The sequence below is a fragment of the Rhinoraja longicauda genome, chromosome 8 (assembly GCF_053455715.1).
Source record: "Rhinoraja longicauda isolate Sanriku21f chromosome 8, sRhiLon1.1, whole genome shotgun sequence".
Classification (NCBI taxonomy): domain Eukaryota; kingdom Metazoa; phylum Chordata; class Chondrichthyes; order Rajiformes; family Arhynchobatidae; genus Rhinoraja; species Rhinoraja longicauda.
This window is the reverse complement of record NC_135960.1, coordinates 35537988-35553724: the sequence shown is the minus strand read 5'-3', so window position 1 is coordinate 35553724 and position 15737 is coordinate 35537988. Positions and strand designations below refer to the sequence as shown.

General features: G+C 44.3%; 1 protein-coding gene across 1 annotated transcript in view; it reads right to left on the bottom strand.

Moving 5' to 3' along the window:
- The window catches only part of LOC144596252 (flagellum-associated coiled-coil domain-containing protein 1-like), a 50532-nt gene that overhangs the window by 20883 nt on the left and 13912 nt on the right, over nt 1-15737 (bottom strand). The window contains exons 4-9 of the mRNA XM_078404469.1: nt 13604-13725; nt 10814-10834; nt 9446-9539; nt 7448-7509; nt 5572-5669; nt 3765-3817 (exon numbers count right to left, since the gene is read on the bottom strand). Of these exons, the coding sequence (XP_078260595.1) occupies nt 3765-3817; nt 5572-5669; nt 7448-7509; nt 9446-9539; nt 10814-10834; nt 13604-13725 (450 nt within the window). The remainder of the gene's footprint in view (nt 1-3764; nt 3818-5571; nt 5670-7447; nt 7510-9445; nt 9540-10813; nt 10835-13603; nt 13726-15737) is intronic.

The window sequence follows — 15737 nt, the reverse complement described above, 5'->3', positions numbered from 1 at the left end:
TCCCTGACTTGAACAGGTTTAGCAAACAAAACTGCATAGGTCCCTGTAATATAAGAAAATAACTGCAGATGCTGGTACAAATCGATTTATTCACAAAATGCTGGAGTAACTCAGCAGGTCAGGCAGCATCTCGGGAGAGAAGGAATGGGTGACGTTTCGGGTCGAGACCTTGTGTGGAGAATTCCAAAGATTCACCATCATGTGGCTGAAGAAATCTCTTCTTGAACCTGAATGGAGGTGTTCTTACTTTGGGCCTGTGATCGCTGGCTCTGGACGTCCCAGTCAGCCGAACACGAGGTCTGCATCTACCCTGCCGAGTCCCGTAAGAATTCTGTAGGTCACCATTCAATTTTCCAAACTCAAGGAAGTAACTGTTGTTACACACCTTTTCCAAGTATATGTTTCCCTGGGTTGGGAGACCAGATTCGCACACAATATCTGGGTACAGATTCACCAGGATACTATACAATCGAAGCAAAATATTTCTAGAATTGCACTCAAATCCTCTTGTACCAACTGACTTCCAAATTGTTTGCTGAACCTGTAAATTAACTTTCAGTGGTTCACGACAGAGACATCTGTTTCCCTCTGAACACCAACAACCTGTCACCATTAAAATAAAAACCCTATCTATCTACTTTTGATGGTGACCTCCAGGCTATTAGGGATTTGGTGATATTAAAGTCCACTTTAACAATATAATGGTTGAAGATGTGCAGATTGGAGAAAAGTGACAAAAGCTATTTCCTGGTTCAGGACCAACGGAGCCAACATGTGTGGGGAATTAGGAGAACCGGTGTTAAAATCCCACATCAACCAGTTCATCAAAGATCCTGTAGAGAGGATGTTCTGGGGCTGTTCCAGCTACTACGGTGTTGGTCCACTGCACCCAGCGGACGGACTAATATCACCGCAATATACATAAATACATAGAAAATAGGTGCAGTAGGCCATTCAGCCCTTCAAGCCACACCGCTATTCAATTTGATCATGGCTGATCGTCCACAATCAGTACCCCTTTTCCGCCTTCTCCCCACATCCTTGATTCCGCTAGCCCTAAGAGCTCTAACTCTCTTTTGAATGCATCCAACGAATCGGCCTCCACTGTCTTCTGAGGCAGAGAATTCCACAAATTCACAACTCTGAGTGAAAAAGCTTTTTCTCATCTCAGTTCTAAATGGCCTACCCTTTATTCTTAAACTGTGGCCACTGGTTCGGGACTCCCCCGACATCAGGAACATGTTTCCTGCATCTAGCGTGTCCAATCCCTTAATAATTTAAGATATATAAGAAAATAACTGCAGATGCTGGTACAAATCGATTTATTCACAAAATGCTGGAGTAACTCAGCAGGTCAGGCAGCATCTCGGGAGAGAAGGAATGGGTGACGTTTCGGGTCGAGACCCTTCTTCAGACTGATGTCAGGGGGGCGGGACAAAGAAGGATATAGGTGGAGACAGGAAGATAGAGGGAGATCTGGGAAGGAGGAGGGGAAGGGAGGGACAGAGGAACTATCTAAAGTTGGAGAAGTCGATGTAATATGCTTTTATAAGATCCCCTCTCATCCTTCTAAATTCCAGTGAATGTATTGATGTATTGCCAAGAAGAGTGGTGCTGGAGATGGTGAAGACTTTCCCAGATGGTTCTGGGATATACCACCAAGGCCTTGCCCCGTACCACACATCATAGATGGTCACCTAATTTTTCCGTAGAAGGAGATACATGTCTGGAAACTCACCTGATCTTAATCAGATTGAGAATTTGTGGCCAATTATCAATGAGAGACTGAAAGGAAAGGACTGTACCATGAGAGAGAAGCTCATCAAGGTCATAATCCAGTGGCAGTATCGTGATGAAACATATCCTTGGAAAGAGTCAGAATCTGGTCAAATCCATGACAAATCATGTCAAAGACTTGATAAAGTGGTGGACATATCATGTAGTGTGGACATATAATGTGCTAAAGACAAAATAGTGCAATTATATTAATAAAAGGTAACAGTGCAACATGTGTATTAACTTGTTCTATCCAAGTGTATGCTTGACTCAATTAATTTGCACGAGTATGTATGTGATGAGCTAGGACTAGCACTGCACCAGTCCCACCACACCTACACGCCAGCTCTGTGCAACTATCTACAGCATCAGATGAAAGGACAGGATTCAATCTCAGACCTGAGCAGCTGGACAAGAGGAAGTGTTTCATTATCCAGTTTGATGGGATGGTGAGAATCTGGTACAATTCTAGCTGCATCTTCCATGGTCCCAGACTGCTCTGGTTTTGTAGAATCTCGCTCTGCTCTGATCATACTGGGAGATTGTTTATCATGCTGCAGTGTGCGCAAACTGTGAGCTGAGTGCGTGAGGCTGTGTGAGAAAGCTGAGGATGGTCAGCTCAAGTTCTGATTGATGGACATTATCCAAGGGTCGGAAGAATCATTCAGGTTCACTGCTAGCAGCTTGTGAAGTCAAAATCCACCTCCCTTGTAAAAGCTGCAGTTTGGTTTAAACACAATATCTCACTTTAGCTGAAGACACATTATGATGGACATTAGATAGACACAAAAAGCTGAAGTAACTCAGCGGAACAGGCAGCATCTCGAGAGAAGGAATGGGCGACTTTTCGGGTAGAGACCCTTCTTCAGACATTGCTGATTAAAACTAAATACAGATGCTCCTCGACATACGATGCTTCGACTTACGATATTTCAACTTTACAATGGTGCAGAAGCGATACACATTCAGTAGAAACCGTATTTCAAATTTTGAATTTTGATCTTTTCCCGGGTTAATGCAAGTGTTCTGAGCATGGTTAAGTGGCGGCGCAGCAGTAGAGTTGCTACCTTATAGCGAATGCAGCGCCAGAGACCCGGGTTTGATCCTGACTACGGGTACTGTCTGTACGGAGTTTGTACGTTCTTCCCGTGACCTGCATGGGTTTTCTCAGAGATCTTCGGGTTCCTCCCACACTCCAAAGACACACAGGTATGTAGGTTAATTGACTTGGTAAATGTAAAAATCGTCCCTAGTGGGTATAGAATAGTGTTAATGTGTGGGAGTCAGTGCGGACCCGGTGGACTGAAATGGCTATGATGTTTGGTAGGTTAGGTGTATTAAATGCATTTTCGACTTACGATATTTTCGATTTATCGGAACATAACCCCATTGTAAGTCCAGAAGCATCTGTATTTTGCTTTAACCAAAAAGACCCATTGAATGCTGACATTCTCACCTTATTTGACCGAGGCCTCATCTATTTGCTCAAGACAGGTATTAAATATAAACATCAAACATGTTTACACAATTTTCCCCATGACCCTCCCCAACCCCTTCCTTGGCTAAGTAGTGTCTTCCTAATCTGAGATAAGACAAACAGTACTAAGATAAGGGGACACTTTTCCTCAGAGGGTGGTGAAGGTGACATTGACAAATATATTTCTAGCCACAAAAGGCATCAAGGGATATTGGATGGGGAAATCGAGTTGGGAGACAGTACAATGCAGTATTGAGATAAAGGGTAACTTTGATTGAACAAACTGGCAGAGCAAATTTGTCTTTCTGTTTCTTTGTTTCCAACTTCACTAGTTCTACCCTTCCCACTCCGTTCCTCTAGAAACTGATTAAATACCAGCCTCACCCCTCCCAAACTACTAATAGAACATCACTGGTGTAGAATACATCAAAATAGTAACTTTGCAGCACTCCAAGACTAATTGCTGCCCTAGACAATTGCTCTCAAGTTTCAAGATTTATTTGTTCCTTACCTTATAGGACATAAATGCAGCTTGTGCATCATCAAATTGTCCTTTTAACTCAGCTGTGGAACAAAAGGAGAGAAGATTTTTTTTGTTTAATCTAAAACAGTCATTCGAGGTCAGAGACGTTTTGATCCAGGTGATAAGTAAACAGCATATCAGATCCTACCCATTTCATATAAGACCGACATACACCAATCCAGTCCGTATATCCCAAGTTATACAGTATGCAAAAGACTCATCCAAGTGTTGCTCCAACACTGCAAATAGGTCCAGATAAGGAGGGCAAAGGGAGGGAGGTAGGGTGGGGGGGGGGGGGGGAGAGGGGGGGAGGGGAGAGGGGGGAGGGGAGAAGGGGGGAGGTGAGGAGGGGGAGAGGGAGGTGAGGAGGGGGGAGGGGAGGAGGTGCTGCACCAATGTGGCACCAAGGGTGGCACGGTGGCGCAGCGGTAGAGTTGCTGCCTTACAGCGAATGCAGCGCCGGACACTTAGGTTCGATCCTGACTACGGGCGCCGTCTGTACGGAGTTTGTACGTTCTCCCCGTGACCTGCATGGGTTTTCTCCGAGATCTTCGGTTTCCTCCCACACTCCAAAGACGTACAGGTATGTAGGTTAATTGACTGGGTAAATGTAAAAATTGTCCCTAGTGTGTAGGATAGTGTTAATGTGCGGGGATCGCTGGGCGGCGCGGACTCGGTGGGCCGAAGGGCCTGCTTCCGCGCTGTATCTCTAAATAAATAAAAAAATAAAAAAATTAAATGCAGGAGAGGTTTGGGCCCAAAGTGTCCACTTGGTCTAGTTTTATTTAATAATGACTCCGAGATCAGAACCCCTAACCTAATAACTCAGACCGAGCTAGAACCCCGAGCCCTGTATATCAGAGTGGATCAGAACCACGAGCCCTGTATATCAGAATGGGCCACAACCCTGAGCCCTGTATATGAAAATAGACCAGAATCTTGTATATGAGAATGGACCAGAACCCCAGACCCTGTAATTGAGAATGTACCAGAAGCCCAAATCCTGTATATGAGAATGGATCAAAACCCCAAGTCTGTACATCAGACAGAACTGGAACCACAATCATCATTTATGAAAACATGCTCAGTGTCTACAAGACTGCGCCACAACTTGGGCTGGTCTATTTCCTCATTCATCATTTATCAGACTAGTCCAGTAACTTTCCCTTGCAATTGATAACCTGGCATCTCATGTGTCCTGCATAACAGCAGTGTAGTTCCCTTGCACTTCATCAGACCAAACTAATACCCCATGCACCAAACTAAAACCATCCAGATACAGGAAGCAGAAACTTGAGGCATGAGCAGCAAGCAGATTCAGTAGATCCAAGCATTAGGCCAACCTTGTTGGATGGCAATGGAACAACCTTGTTGGAAGGCAATGCTTCACTGCACTGTACAAGGAACAGATTTGTGAGGACATTAAACTTCTCACAGCGACGTGAACAAACTCTTTCTAATTGTGACATTAATTAGTCAATGCACAGAGTCTGACTGATAGTACCAGGGCCATTGGTGAGGAATACATGGCAATGTGCATGGGGGTCTTCATTTTGGTATACCGTGGTCTCAAATCTTACCTAGAACGGGCACAAAACCTCATCTTCCGATAATTCATTGAGTGACAAATTACTAGAACCGGAACTACCTTGGGGAGGGGATGACAGCCATTTTGAGATAATTAATTGACTCTCTTTTAAACAAAAAAAATGTTTGGAAACCAGCAAAAAAGACAGCAAATCGTCTTCACAAGCCAAGTGCTTCCGAGCAGTGTGAACAGACTGTTCCTGCATACCGTACTGCATCTCTGCTTCCATTTTGAACTCCACCATCGCTTCTTCATAGTTCTCCCTCAAAACCTTGATTTCCAGAGCATGGATGGCCGCGATTGCACTGAAACAGATAAACTCACCTTAACAATTTAGTTTTTTTCCTCCATCCTCCTCATTGCTCAGGATGTTTACCAGAGCACAGTCTGCACCAAACATATAGTGCCCTCCATAATGTTTGGGACAAAGACCCATCATTTATTTATTTACCTCTGTACTCCACAATTTAAAATTTGCAATAGAAAAAAATTACATGTGGTTAAAGTGCACATTGTCAGATTTTATTAAAAGGTATTTTTATACATTTTGGTTTCACCATGTAGAAATTACAGCTGTGTTTATACATAGTCCCCCCCCATTTCAGGGCAGCATAATGTTTGGGACACATGGCTTCACAGGTGTTTGTAATTGCTCAGGTGTGTTTAAATGCCTCCTTAATGTAGGTATAAGAGAGCTCTCAGCACTTGGCCTTTCCTGCAGTCTTTCCATCATCTTTTGAAACTTTTATTGCTGTTTATCAACATGAGGACCAAAATTGTGCCAATGGAAGTCAAAGAAGCCACTATGAGACTGAGAAACGAGAATAAAACTGTTAGAGACATCAGCCAAACCTTAGGCTTACCAAAATCAACTGTTTGGAACATCATTAAGAAGAAAGAGTGAGCTTACTAATCACAAAGGGACTCGCAGGCCAAGGAAGACCTCCACAGCTGATTACAGAATTCTCTCTATAATAAAGAAAAATCCCCAGACACCTGTCCGACAGATCAGAAACACTCTTCGGGAGGCAGGTGTGGATTTGTCAATGACCACTGTCCGCAGAAAACTTAATGTACACGAATACAAAGGCTACACTGCAAGATGCAAACCACTGGTTAGCCGCAAAAATAGGATGGCCATGTTACAGTTTGCCAAGAAGTACTTAAAAGAGCAACCACAGTTCTAGAAAAAGGTCTTGTGGACAGATGAGACGAAGACTAACTTATATCAGAGTGATAGCAAGAGCAAAGTATGGAGGACAGAAGGAACTGCCCAAGATCCAAAGCATACCACCTCATCTGTGAAACACGGTGGTGGGGGTGTTATGGCCTGGGCATGTATGACTGCTGAAGGTACTGGCTCACTTATCTTCATTGATGATACAACTGCTGATGATAGTAGCACAATGAATTCTGGTGTATAGACACATCCTATCTGCTCAAATTCAAACAAATGCCTCAAAATTCTTTGGCCGGCAGTGCATTCTACAGCAAGACAATGATCCCAAACTTACTACTAAAACAACAAAGGAGTTTCTCAAAGCTAAAAAATGGTCAATTCTTGAGTGGCCAAGTCAATCACCCAATCTGAACCCAATTGAAGATACCTTTAATATGCTGAAGAGAATACTGAAGGGGACAGGCCCCCAAAACAAGCATAAGCTAAAGATGGCTGCAATACAGGCCTGGCAGAGCATCACCAGAGAAGACACCCAGCAACTGGTGATGTCCATGAATCGCAGACTTCAAGCAGTCATTGCATGCAAATGATATGCAACAAAATACTAAACATGATTACTTTCATTTACATGACATTGCTGTGTCCCAAACATCATGGTGCCCTGAAATGGGGGGACTATGTATAAACACTACTGTAATTTCTACATGGTGAAATCAAAATGTATAAAAATTGCCTTTATTAAAATCTGACAATGTGCACTTTAATCACATGTGATTTTTTTCTATTACAAATCTCAAATTGTGGAGAACAGAGGCAAATAAATAAATGATGAGCCTTTGGTCCAAACATTATGGAGGGCACTGTAGATCTGTACCACGTATTTTTGAGGAACATCTGTCCTACCTCATGTCGGCTTCATGCTTCTTTTGCAACAACAACCTTGTCTCCTTGTTCTCATTCTGAAACTGGAACCAATAATATCCAATGAGAAACTATGTTCTTGCGACTTGCCCCACACATCTCCTTTAAACTTTGCCCCTCCTGCCTCATCTTAAAGCTATGCACTCTACTTTTTGACATTTCCACCCTGGGAATATAGTTCTGAATGTCCCTAACTAAGCCCATCATAATTTTAGATACATCTATCAGGCCTCCCTTCAATCTCTGGCATTCCAAAGAAAACAATCCAAGTTTGTCCAGCCTCCTTGAAAGTAAGACCCTCTAATCCTGGCAGCAATCTGGCACAGATTAGGGAGTGGGCATTTAAAATCGTCGTGTGGGGACCTGTTCCCACAAAGGGGGATGAATCTCTGGAATTCTCTCCTCCAGGGGGACCCGGTGTGGGGGAGGGGGGACTCCAGTTTAGAATCCTCTGCCCAGGGGATAAGTCGCTGTTCGTTTGTTTGTTTGTTTGTTTGTTCATTTGTTCCGGTGAAGACGCTGTGCACACGGCAGCCAGCCAACAGTCGCTTGTCTTTTTCTTTTTGTTTTCACTTTTAATTTCGAGTTATTGTGTACCTTGTGTGTTGTGACTGTCGGCAGACCAATTTCCCTCTGGGGGTAAATAAAGTTTTATCGTATCGTATTGTGGAAGCCACACCAGTTGGGGTGTTTAAAGAGGATGGAGATAAATTGCGTCGAAGGGAATCTTGCACAGAAGACAGACGAGGCCTGGATCAGCTCAGTTGTGATCATATTGATTGACAGGGCTTGCTTGGGGGGGGGGAGGGGGGGCAAGTGGCCTTCTCCCTGCTCCTAATTTAGAGCCGGAGAGCCATACAACAGGGAAAAAGACCCAACAGCCCATGCCAACCATGCCATGTCCACTTACAACAATCTCATTTTATTCCCCACGTTGATGAGATTCTACCACTCATTTGCAGCAGCCAATTAACTTACCAGCTTGCATCTCTTTGGGGCGTGTGAGGAAATGGGAGCACCCAGGGAAGCTCATGTGGTATTAGGGGTAATGTGCAAGCTCCATACAGACTGCACCCAAGAGCAGGATCAAACCTCGATCTCTGGAGCTGGGAGACAGCGGTTTTACTCAGCGTGCCATTCATGCTGCCCATAATCATAATCTCTTTGGCAGTGTGTGGCCTCCCTGTAAAAAGGGTCTCATACTGTTCACCTCAACCTGGGGCAGAAAGACTTTGACATCTGTATAAAGAGGATTCTTCTGATCTTACACCCTAGAGAAACTGCATCAGATGTCAACCATGATGTGCATGCACCTTCCATGGCAACGGCCAGACAGAAAGGGTAGTTAAACCTATGTGATAACATGAGAGTGCACAACTAATATAACGAGAGGTGGATCTCTGTCAGATACCAGTATCTCATGAACAGGACCGAGAGCCAGATCTAGTCTCCACTAACAGGACCTCCTGGAACTAGGTTGGAACCTTCTTCTCCCCACTTCAGCTAGACGTCCAATACAATGTGTGGTTTGCACATTATTCCTGTGGCTGTGGGAGCTTCCTCTGGGTGCTGCAGTTTCTAGCCACCCTCAATTGCTCCTAGTGCTTAAGTGAGTGGGAAAATGTGGGAGGAGCAAGGTGGGGTGGTGGGTTAATGGGAATATGGGGGATATAAAATGGGATTTATGTAGGATTGGTGCAAAAGGTTGGTTGACGATCGGCGTGGACTGGTGGGTTGATGGGCCTGTTTCCATGCTTTATGACTCTGTGACTCTTCCAATACTCTGTGGCTGCAACAAAAACTTCTGTCAATGAATCCACATTCTGTCATGAAACAGCAGCATCCTCTTTAATCAGCAGGAGAAGGCATTCAAAGCAGGTAATCACATTCCAAGTACCACTCTGTCCCTTCTGTGATACAAATATACTAATACAGGAGAGGAATCTCACCCTGAACTTCTCCTACTTCGTTTGGACTCACCTTTTTCTCAATGGTCATTTGCTTGTGACTCTCTTGTTCCAGTAAGTGTACAAGCTGACTGATTTGTTGTTGCAGGTCTCTGATCAGTTGCTCCCTGGAAAGTACAAGATCTCAACTTTACCGGAGTCAAGTTGCATTAACAGCATGAATTTCAAGGTGGTTTGGATCCAAAACTTAAGAAAAAATTGAACAGAGAACAAGGTCGGGGAGGAACAGGTTGGCCAAACTCCTGCTCCACCAACTGTGGCACTAATTTCACCCTAAGATCAGAACCAACCAGTGGTCTCTACCAAGTTGGCTGACATTGGCCCCAATGCCATGGGCTTGGGAGATGGGAGGTAAAAGGTCAGCCAGAACTCCCACTTACTATCTATTAAAAACAATAATTTACATTTTGAGAGTTCCTTTAACATGGCATCCCCTGACACGTCATGGTAGCACCAACAAGCAATAATAAATGGGTAGATACAAAATGCTGGAGTAACTCAGTGGGTCAGGCAGCATCTCTGGCGAGAAGGAATGGGTGACGTTTCGGGTCGAGACCCTTCTTCAGACTGATGTCAGGGGAGTGGGCGGGACAAAGATAGGATGTAGTCAGAGACAGGAAGGCTAGTGGGAGAACAGAGAAGGGGGAGGGGATAGAGAGGGAAAGCAGAGACTATCTGAAGTTAGAGGTCAATGTTCATACCGCTGGGGTGTAAACTGCCCAAGCGAAATATGAGGTGCTGTTCCTCCAATTTGCGCTGGGCTTCACTATGACAATGGAGGAGGCCCAGGACAGAAAGGTCAGATTGGGAATGGGAGGGGGAGTTGAAGTGCAAGCAAAAATATTGAGCTGAGGGAGGAGGTGACAGAAGGTCGGCAGAGAGGTAGGTTTTATACACAAGATTGCAGGTAGAGTTTAGGGAGGTATTTCCATAGCTTCATGCTAGATGTACAAGCAGTGATGCAGAAGATGGGAGTTTTTTGGGGGAGTGCTGGATACCGAAATGACGAGTAGCCAGGATTTCAATGCAGGGATCTACATTTTAAGACCTAGATGTAGGTCAGTAAGCAGAGTCGTGATTGTGTGAGCAGGTACCAGATTGTGAGAGACTTCAGCTTACGTTCAGCAGAATCCACCTCAGAAAGTATTGAGATAATTACCTCTGGATATCATCAGCAACACATCGGCTTGGGTGACGTGGTGGCCAATATGGAAGTAGAAAGAGCAGTTTTAGGAAAGGAGAGAAAATGGGATTTCACTCATGATTTCACCATCTGGAGGCTCCTATATTTCGTTGTTTAATGATGCTCACGAACACTTAATAAATTATTCTGATGCTGAAGGTGCCTTACTTTAATTGTAGAAAAACATTGAACACTCACGTGTCCTTCTCCGATTCAGGCCTGAAAATTTTGATAAAAATCTAAATTAATACTTGCAAGGAAAGTCATAAATGTTAGGTCATAAAGGAGAGTCATGAACTCCATTATTCTGCTTAAAAACACATCACAACTTTCCTTCACTCCCTTGGATTAGCCAACACGCATACCACAACTAAAATTACGTACTTTTAAAACGGTAGTTTGTTTATCGTAGGTTGTGGCTACTCACATTTGGAATTGATGTACAATCAATCCCGCGTGCAAATATTGACTCACTTGTGCACTAACTTTATGGCAACAGTATCATAGGGTAACGGTGCCATCGCTGTTGGTAGTCTGAGTTAGTGCCCAGTGTCAGTACCCTACAGGGTAACTGTGCCATCACTGTGGGTGGTCTGTGTGTTAGTGCCCCATGTTAATGTCACAAAGGTGAACTGTGCCATCACTGTGGGCAGTCCATGCGATAGTGCCCTACAGCAAAAGTGGCACATGGCAAAGATAGAAATGCATGCCACATGGGTATTATACCTCCACCCAAGGACCCATAGTTAAAAGCTTGCAACAGTAGGGTAAAAGTATTTTTTGTAATTATATCATGGCCTGCAAACTAAATGGGGATACATATAGTAACTATCATGGTTCTAGGAGACGAGGACATATTTACTGGAAGACAGACAGAAATAGCAAGTGGCATAGTGATGCTGAAGCTGAGACACAATGCAGTAAGTTGTACAGGTGCTCCTCAACTTACGATGGGGGTACGTTCCGAGAAACCCATCGGAACCGAAAATATCTTGTTGAAATGCATTGAATACACGTGTTCACGTGGCCGGAAGCGAGCTGCGGCTCATTGCGGGTCGCTACCGTTTGCACCATCGCAAAGTCAAAATATCGTAAGTCGAAGCATCATAAGGCGGGGAGCACCTGTACTGAATGTGGGCAGCTATAAATAAAATTAAATCATCCCAAGGTGACCGGAGTAGATGCAACAAGCTGTACTTATGGAATCTATAACAGAGGACCTTGGTGTACACTGCAACAGACAGTGCAATCTGTAATTACCTAGATGGAGTCACAGGTCAAATCACAGTATATATTGCAGGAGACATACCTTCAAGGTCGGCAGGAGGAGGAGTGAGTGAGTGCGGGGATTGTCTGAGAAGGTCATCTCTTGGGGTTTTTCAGTTTATTCAGGAGCGGGTGATTTAAAAACTGGTCAGGGCCAGCCTGCAACACATACCTTCAAGGTCGGCAGAGGAGCAGCAGGTGAAGAAGTGAGTGCAGGGATTGGCCGAGGAATTTAATTAGCAAATCGGTAAGTTAGCTAATTAGTGAATTAGTCAATTTATCAGCTAATACAAGCAAGGTTTGATCTAGGGGAGTGGCATGTTGGGGAGCAGCCTAATCGAGGGAAGAGCCTTGTGAGAAAAGTGCGAGTCTTTGGCTCGAGAGTCTTGTGAGAAAAGTGCGAGTTTTTGTCTCGGGAGTCTTGTGAGAAAAGTGTGAGTCTTTGGCTCGAGAGTCTTCAACGAAGAGGCCGAGGGAAGAGACTACGCCAAAAGTTGGAGGGGGTGAGACGCAGTGAAGTGACAAGTAAGCTGATTCAGTGTGATGCTTGCAGGATGTGGGAGGTCAAGGACATTGCTGGTGCCTCCGACTGCTACAACTGTGGAAAGTGTGTCCAGGTTCAGCTCCTGAAGGACCGCGTTGGGGCACTGGAGAGGCAACTGGATGACTCAGGATCATCCGGGAAAATGAGAGTTTCCTGGACAGGACCTATAGCGAGATTGTTACACCGAAGATATCGGAAGAGAGAAGGTGGGTGACGATGAGGAAAGGAAGCAAGCTTGGAGCACAGGAGACCCTGGGGGACATACCTCTTTTCCTAAACTTTCCCTTTAACTCCATCCTTGTATTCCAAATTTGTCCCCCCCACTATTTAGTTTAAACCCACCCATGTAGCAGTGGACGAGCTAGATGCAGGAAAAATGTTCCCAATGTTGGGGGAGTGCAGAACCAGGGGCCACAGTCTAAGAATAAAGGGGAGGCCATTTAAAACTATGAGAAAGAAAATTTCACCCAGAGCATTGTGAATTTGTGGAATTCTCTGCCACAGAAGGCAGTGGAGGCCAATTCACTGGATGAATTTAAAAGAGAGTTAGATAGAGCTCTCGGGGCTAGCGGAATCAAGGTATATCGGGAGAAGGCAGGCATGGGTTACTGATTGTGGATGATCAGCCATGATCACAATAAATGGTGGTGCTGGCTCGAAGGGCCAAATGGACTCCGCTTGCACCTATTTTCTATGTGCTTCTATCTATGCGAGTCCAGGAGTTGAGACAGGTGTACCAATTGTGCAGCCATAGATTCACACAGGTAGAGCAAGCAACACACTGCAGGCAGACATGGACAAATAAAGCAAGCACCGGAGTTGAGATGGACACCAAACAGTTCAATATGAGGAGACACGGACTATACCGGATAGGAGCTGATATACTTAGCAAGATATAAAGTACAGGGAGACTGAGATTGATATAGAAAGCCTAACAAAAGTACAGATTTACCAAGCTGGATGATACAGGTGCTGGGAAGAAATGACAAGCTGTGCAGTGCAGCAATATTAGCAGATACCACAAGGTAGATAGTGGTGGAAGACTGGAAGGTAAATGGATAAATATAGTCAGTTGGGCAAGGCTCGGGGACACATAAAAGAGTGATATGTTCCCGGTTCTGTTTCTGGCCTTCACGCTGCCTCACTGGGCAAATTACACTGTTTATTGTATAGATTACCTTGGAACAAATGTCTTGACAGGCTTAGGTCGGTTGAAGAATTCATCACACAGAGAGACACTGATGTTACTCTTGGTCCGAGACAAGGTATATCCAGGTGCAATGACCACAGACTCCCTTTGCTGTGTAAAATAAATGTCATTCGTTATCTGCTGAGGAAGAACAGTAGTCCGATAAATCCCTTTTCAAAACACAACTCAAAGACAGTTGGCTCCAGCATAAATGATCCATTTACTTTCCAAACACAGTGATATTTATTTTATTGTTTCATATTTACTTATGTCACAGCAGGCCTTTTGGCATGGATAGAGAATTGGTTGGCAGACAGGAAGCAAAGAATAGGAGTAAACGGGTCCTTTTCAGAATGGCAGGCAGTGGTGAGTGGAGTGCCGCAAGACTCGGTGTTGGGGCTGCAACTATTCACCATATATATTAATCATTTGGATGAAGGAATTAGAAGTAACACTAGCAAGTTTGCAGATGACCAAAGCTGGGTGGCAGTGTGAACTGCGAAGAGGATGTTAGGAGGTTGCAGGGTGACCTGGACAGGTTGAGTGAGTGGGCAGATGCATGGCAGTTGCAGTATAATGTAGATAAATGTGAGGTTATCCACTTTGGCGGCAGATTATTATCTCAATGGTGTCAGGTTAGGTAAGGGGGAAGTGCAGCGAGACCTGGGTGTCCTTGTACACCAGTCACTGAAAGTTGGCGTGCAGGTACAGCAGGCAGTGAAGAAAGCAAATAGCATGTTGGCCTTCATAACGAGAGGATTTCAGTATAGTAGTAAAGAGGTTCTTGTGCAGTTGTATAGGGCCCTGGTAAGACCACATTTGGAGTATTGTGTGCAGTTTTGGTCTCCTAATTTGAGGAAGGACATCCTTGTAATTGAGGCAGTAGGTTCACGAGATTAATCCCTGGGATGGTGGGACTGTCATATACGGAAAGATTGAAAAGACGGCTTGTATTCACTGGAGTTTAGAAGGATGAGAGGGGATCTTATAGAGACATATAAAATTATAAAAGGAATGGACAAGCTAGATGCAGGGAAAATGTTCCCAATGTTGGGGGAGAACAGAACAGTAAGATTAAGTATTAATCTTACTTATAACTATTATTTATTTATCTTATTAGAATAAAGGGGAGGCCATTTAAAACTGAGGTGAGAAGGAACTTTTTCACCCAGAGAGATGTGAATTTGTGGATTTAAGAGAGAGTTAGATCGAGCTCTAAGGGCTAGTGGAATCAAAGGATATGGGGATTGTGGATGATCAGCCATGATCACAATGAATGGCGGTGCTGGCTCGAAGGGCCAAATGGCCTCCTCCTGCACCTATTTTCGATGTTTCTATGTTTCTATTGAGTCAATGCTGGTTCTCGGAGCAGTACCATCAATCCCATTCCCCCATTTATATTTTTCAAACCTATTCTCACATATTCCATTAACATCCTAATTCTCCTGCCAACTGCTCTCATACTCTCTCCACATGTTCCTCGCAATCTTCGACACCTAAACTGCAAAAGTGGGATAACACAGGACTAATGTGAAAGGGTGATCGATGGTCAGCATGGACATGGTGGGCAGATTCACCACTGTGACATAATTTCACCTATTATTCCTAAATCTGTAACCCAAGATACTGACCCCTCATCGTAGACAGCCCATACATCTAATTACTACTGCTTTTTCAATTTCAGTCCTTTCTCATTCTTTCATACTCCTGTGAATACAAACGGAAGCAACCCAGTCTCTCCACATGTAACAGCCCTGCCATCCCAGCAATGAGTGGCACTCCCTCCATGAGCAGATCCATCCTTGGGTAAGGAAACCAAAACTGCCCACAATAGACCAGATGTGGTCTGACCAAGGCCCCATATAATTGCAACAAGACATCTTCTTGCAATACTCAAATCCTGTTGTTCCCAAGGCCAGTGTATCATTTACTCTCACAATTGTTTGTTGCACCCACCATGTTTGCTTTAAGTAACTTGTTTGACATCTCCACTGGGACACCCTGGCCCATGAATGCACAAAATGAAGGAGGAACATTCGGTTCGGCATGCCCTCTAGTTTTAGATTAACGTATTGTGGAAAAGGATTGCGACTATCTATATTATTTATGCCCCTCATGATTTT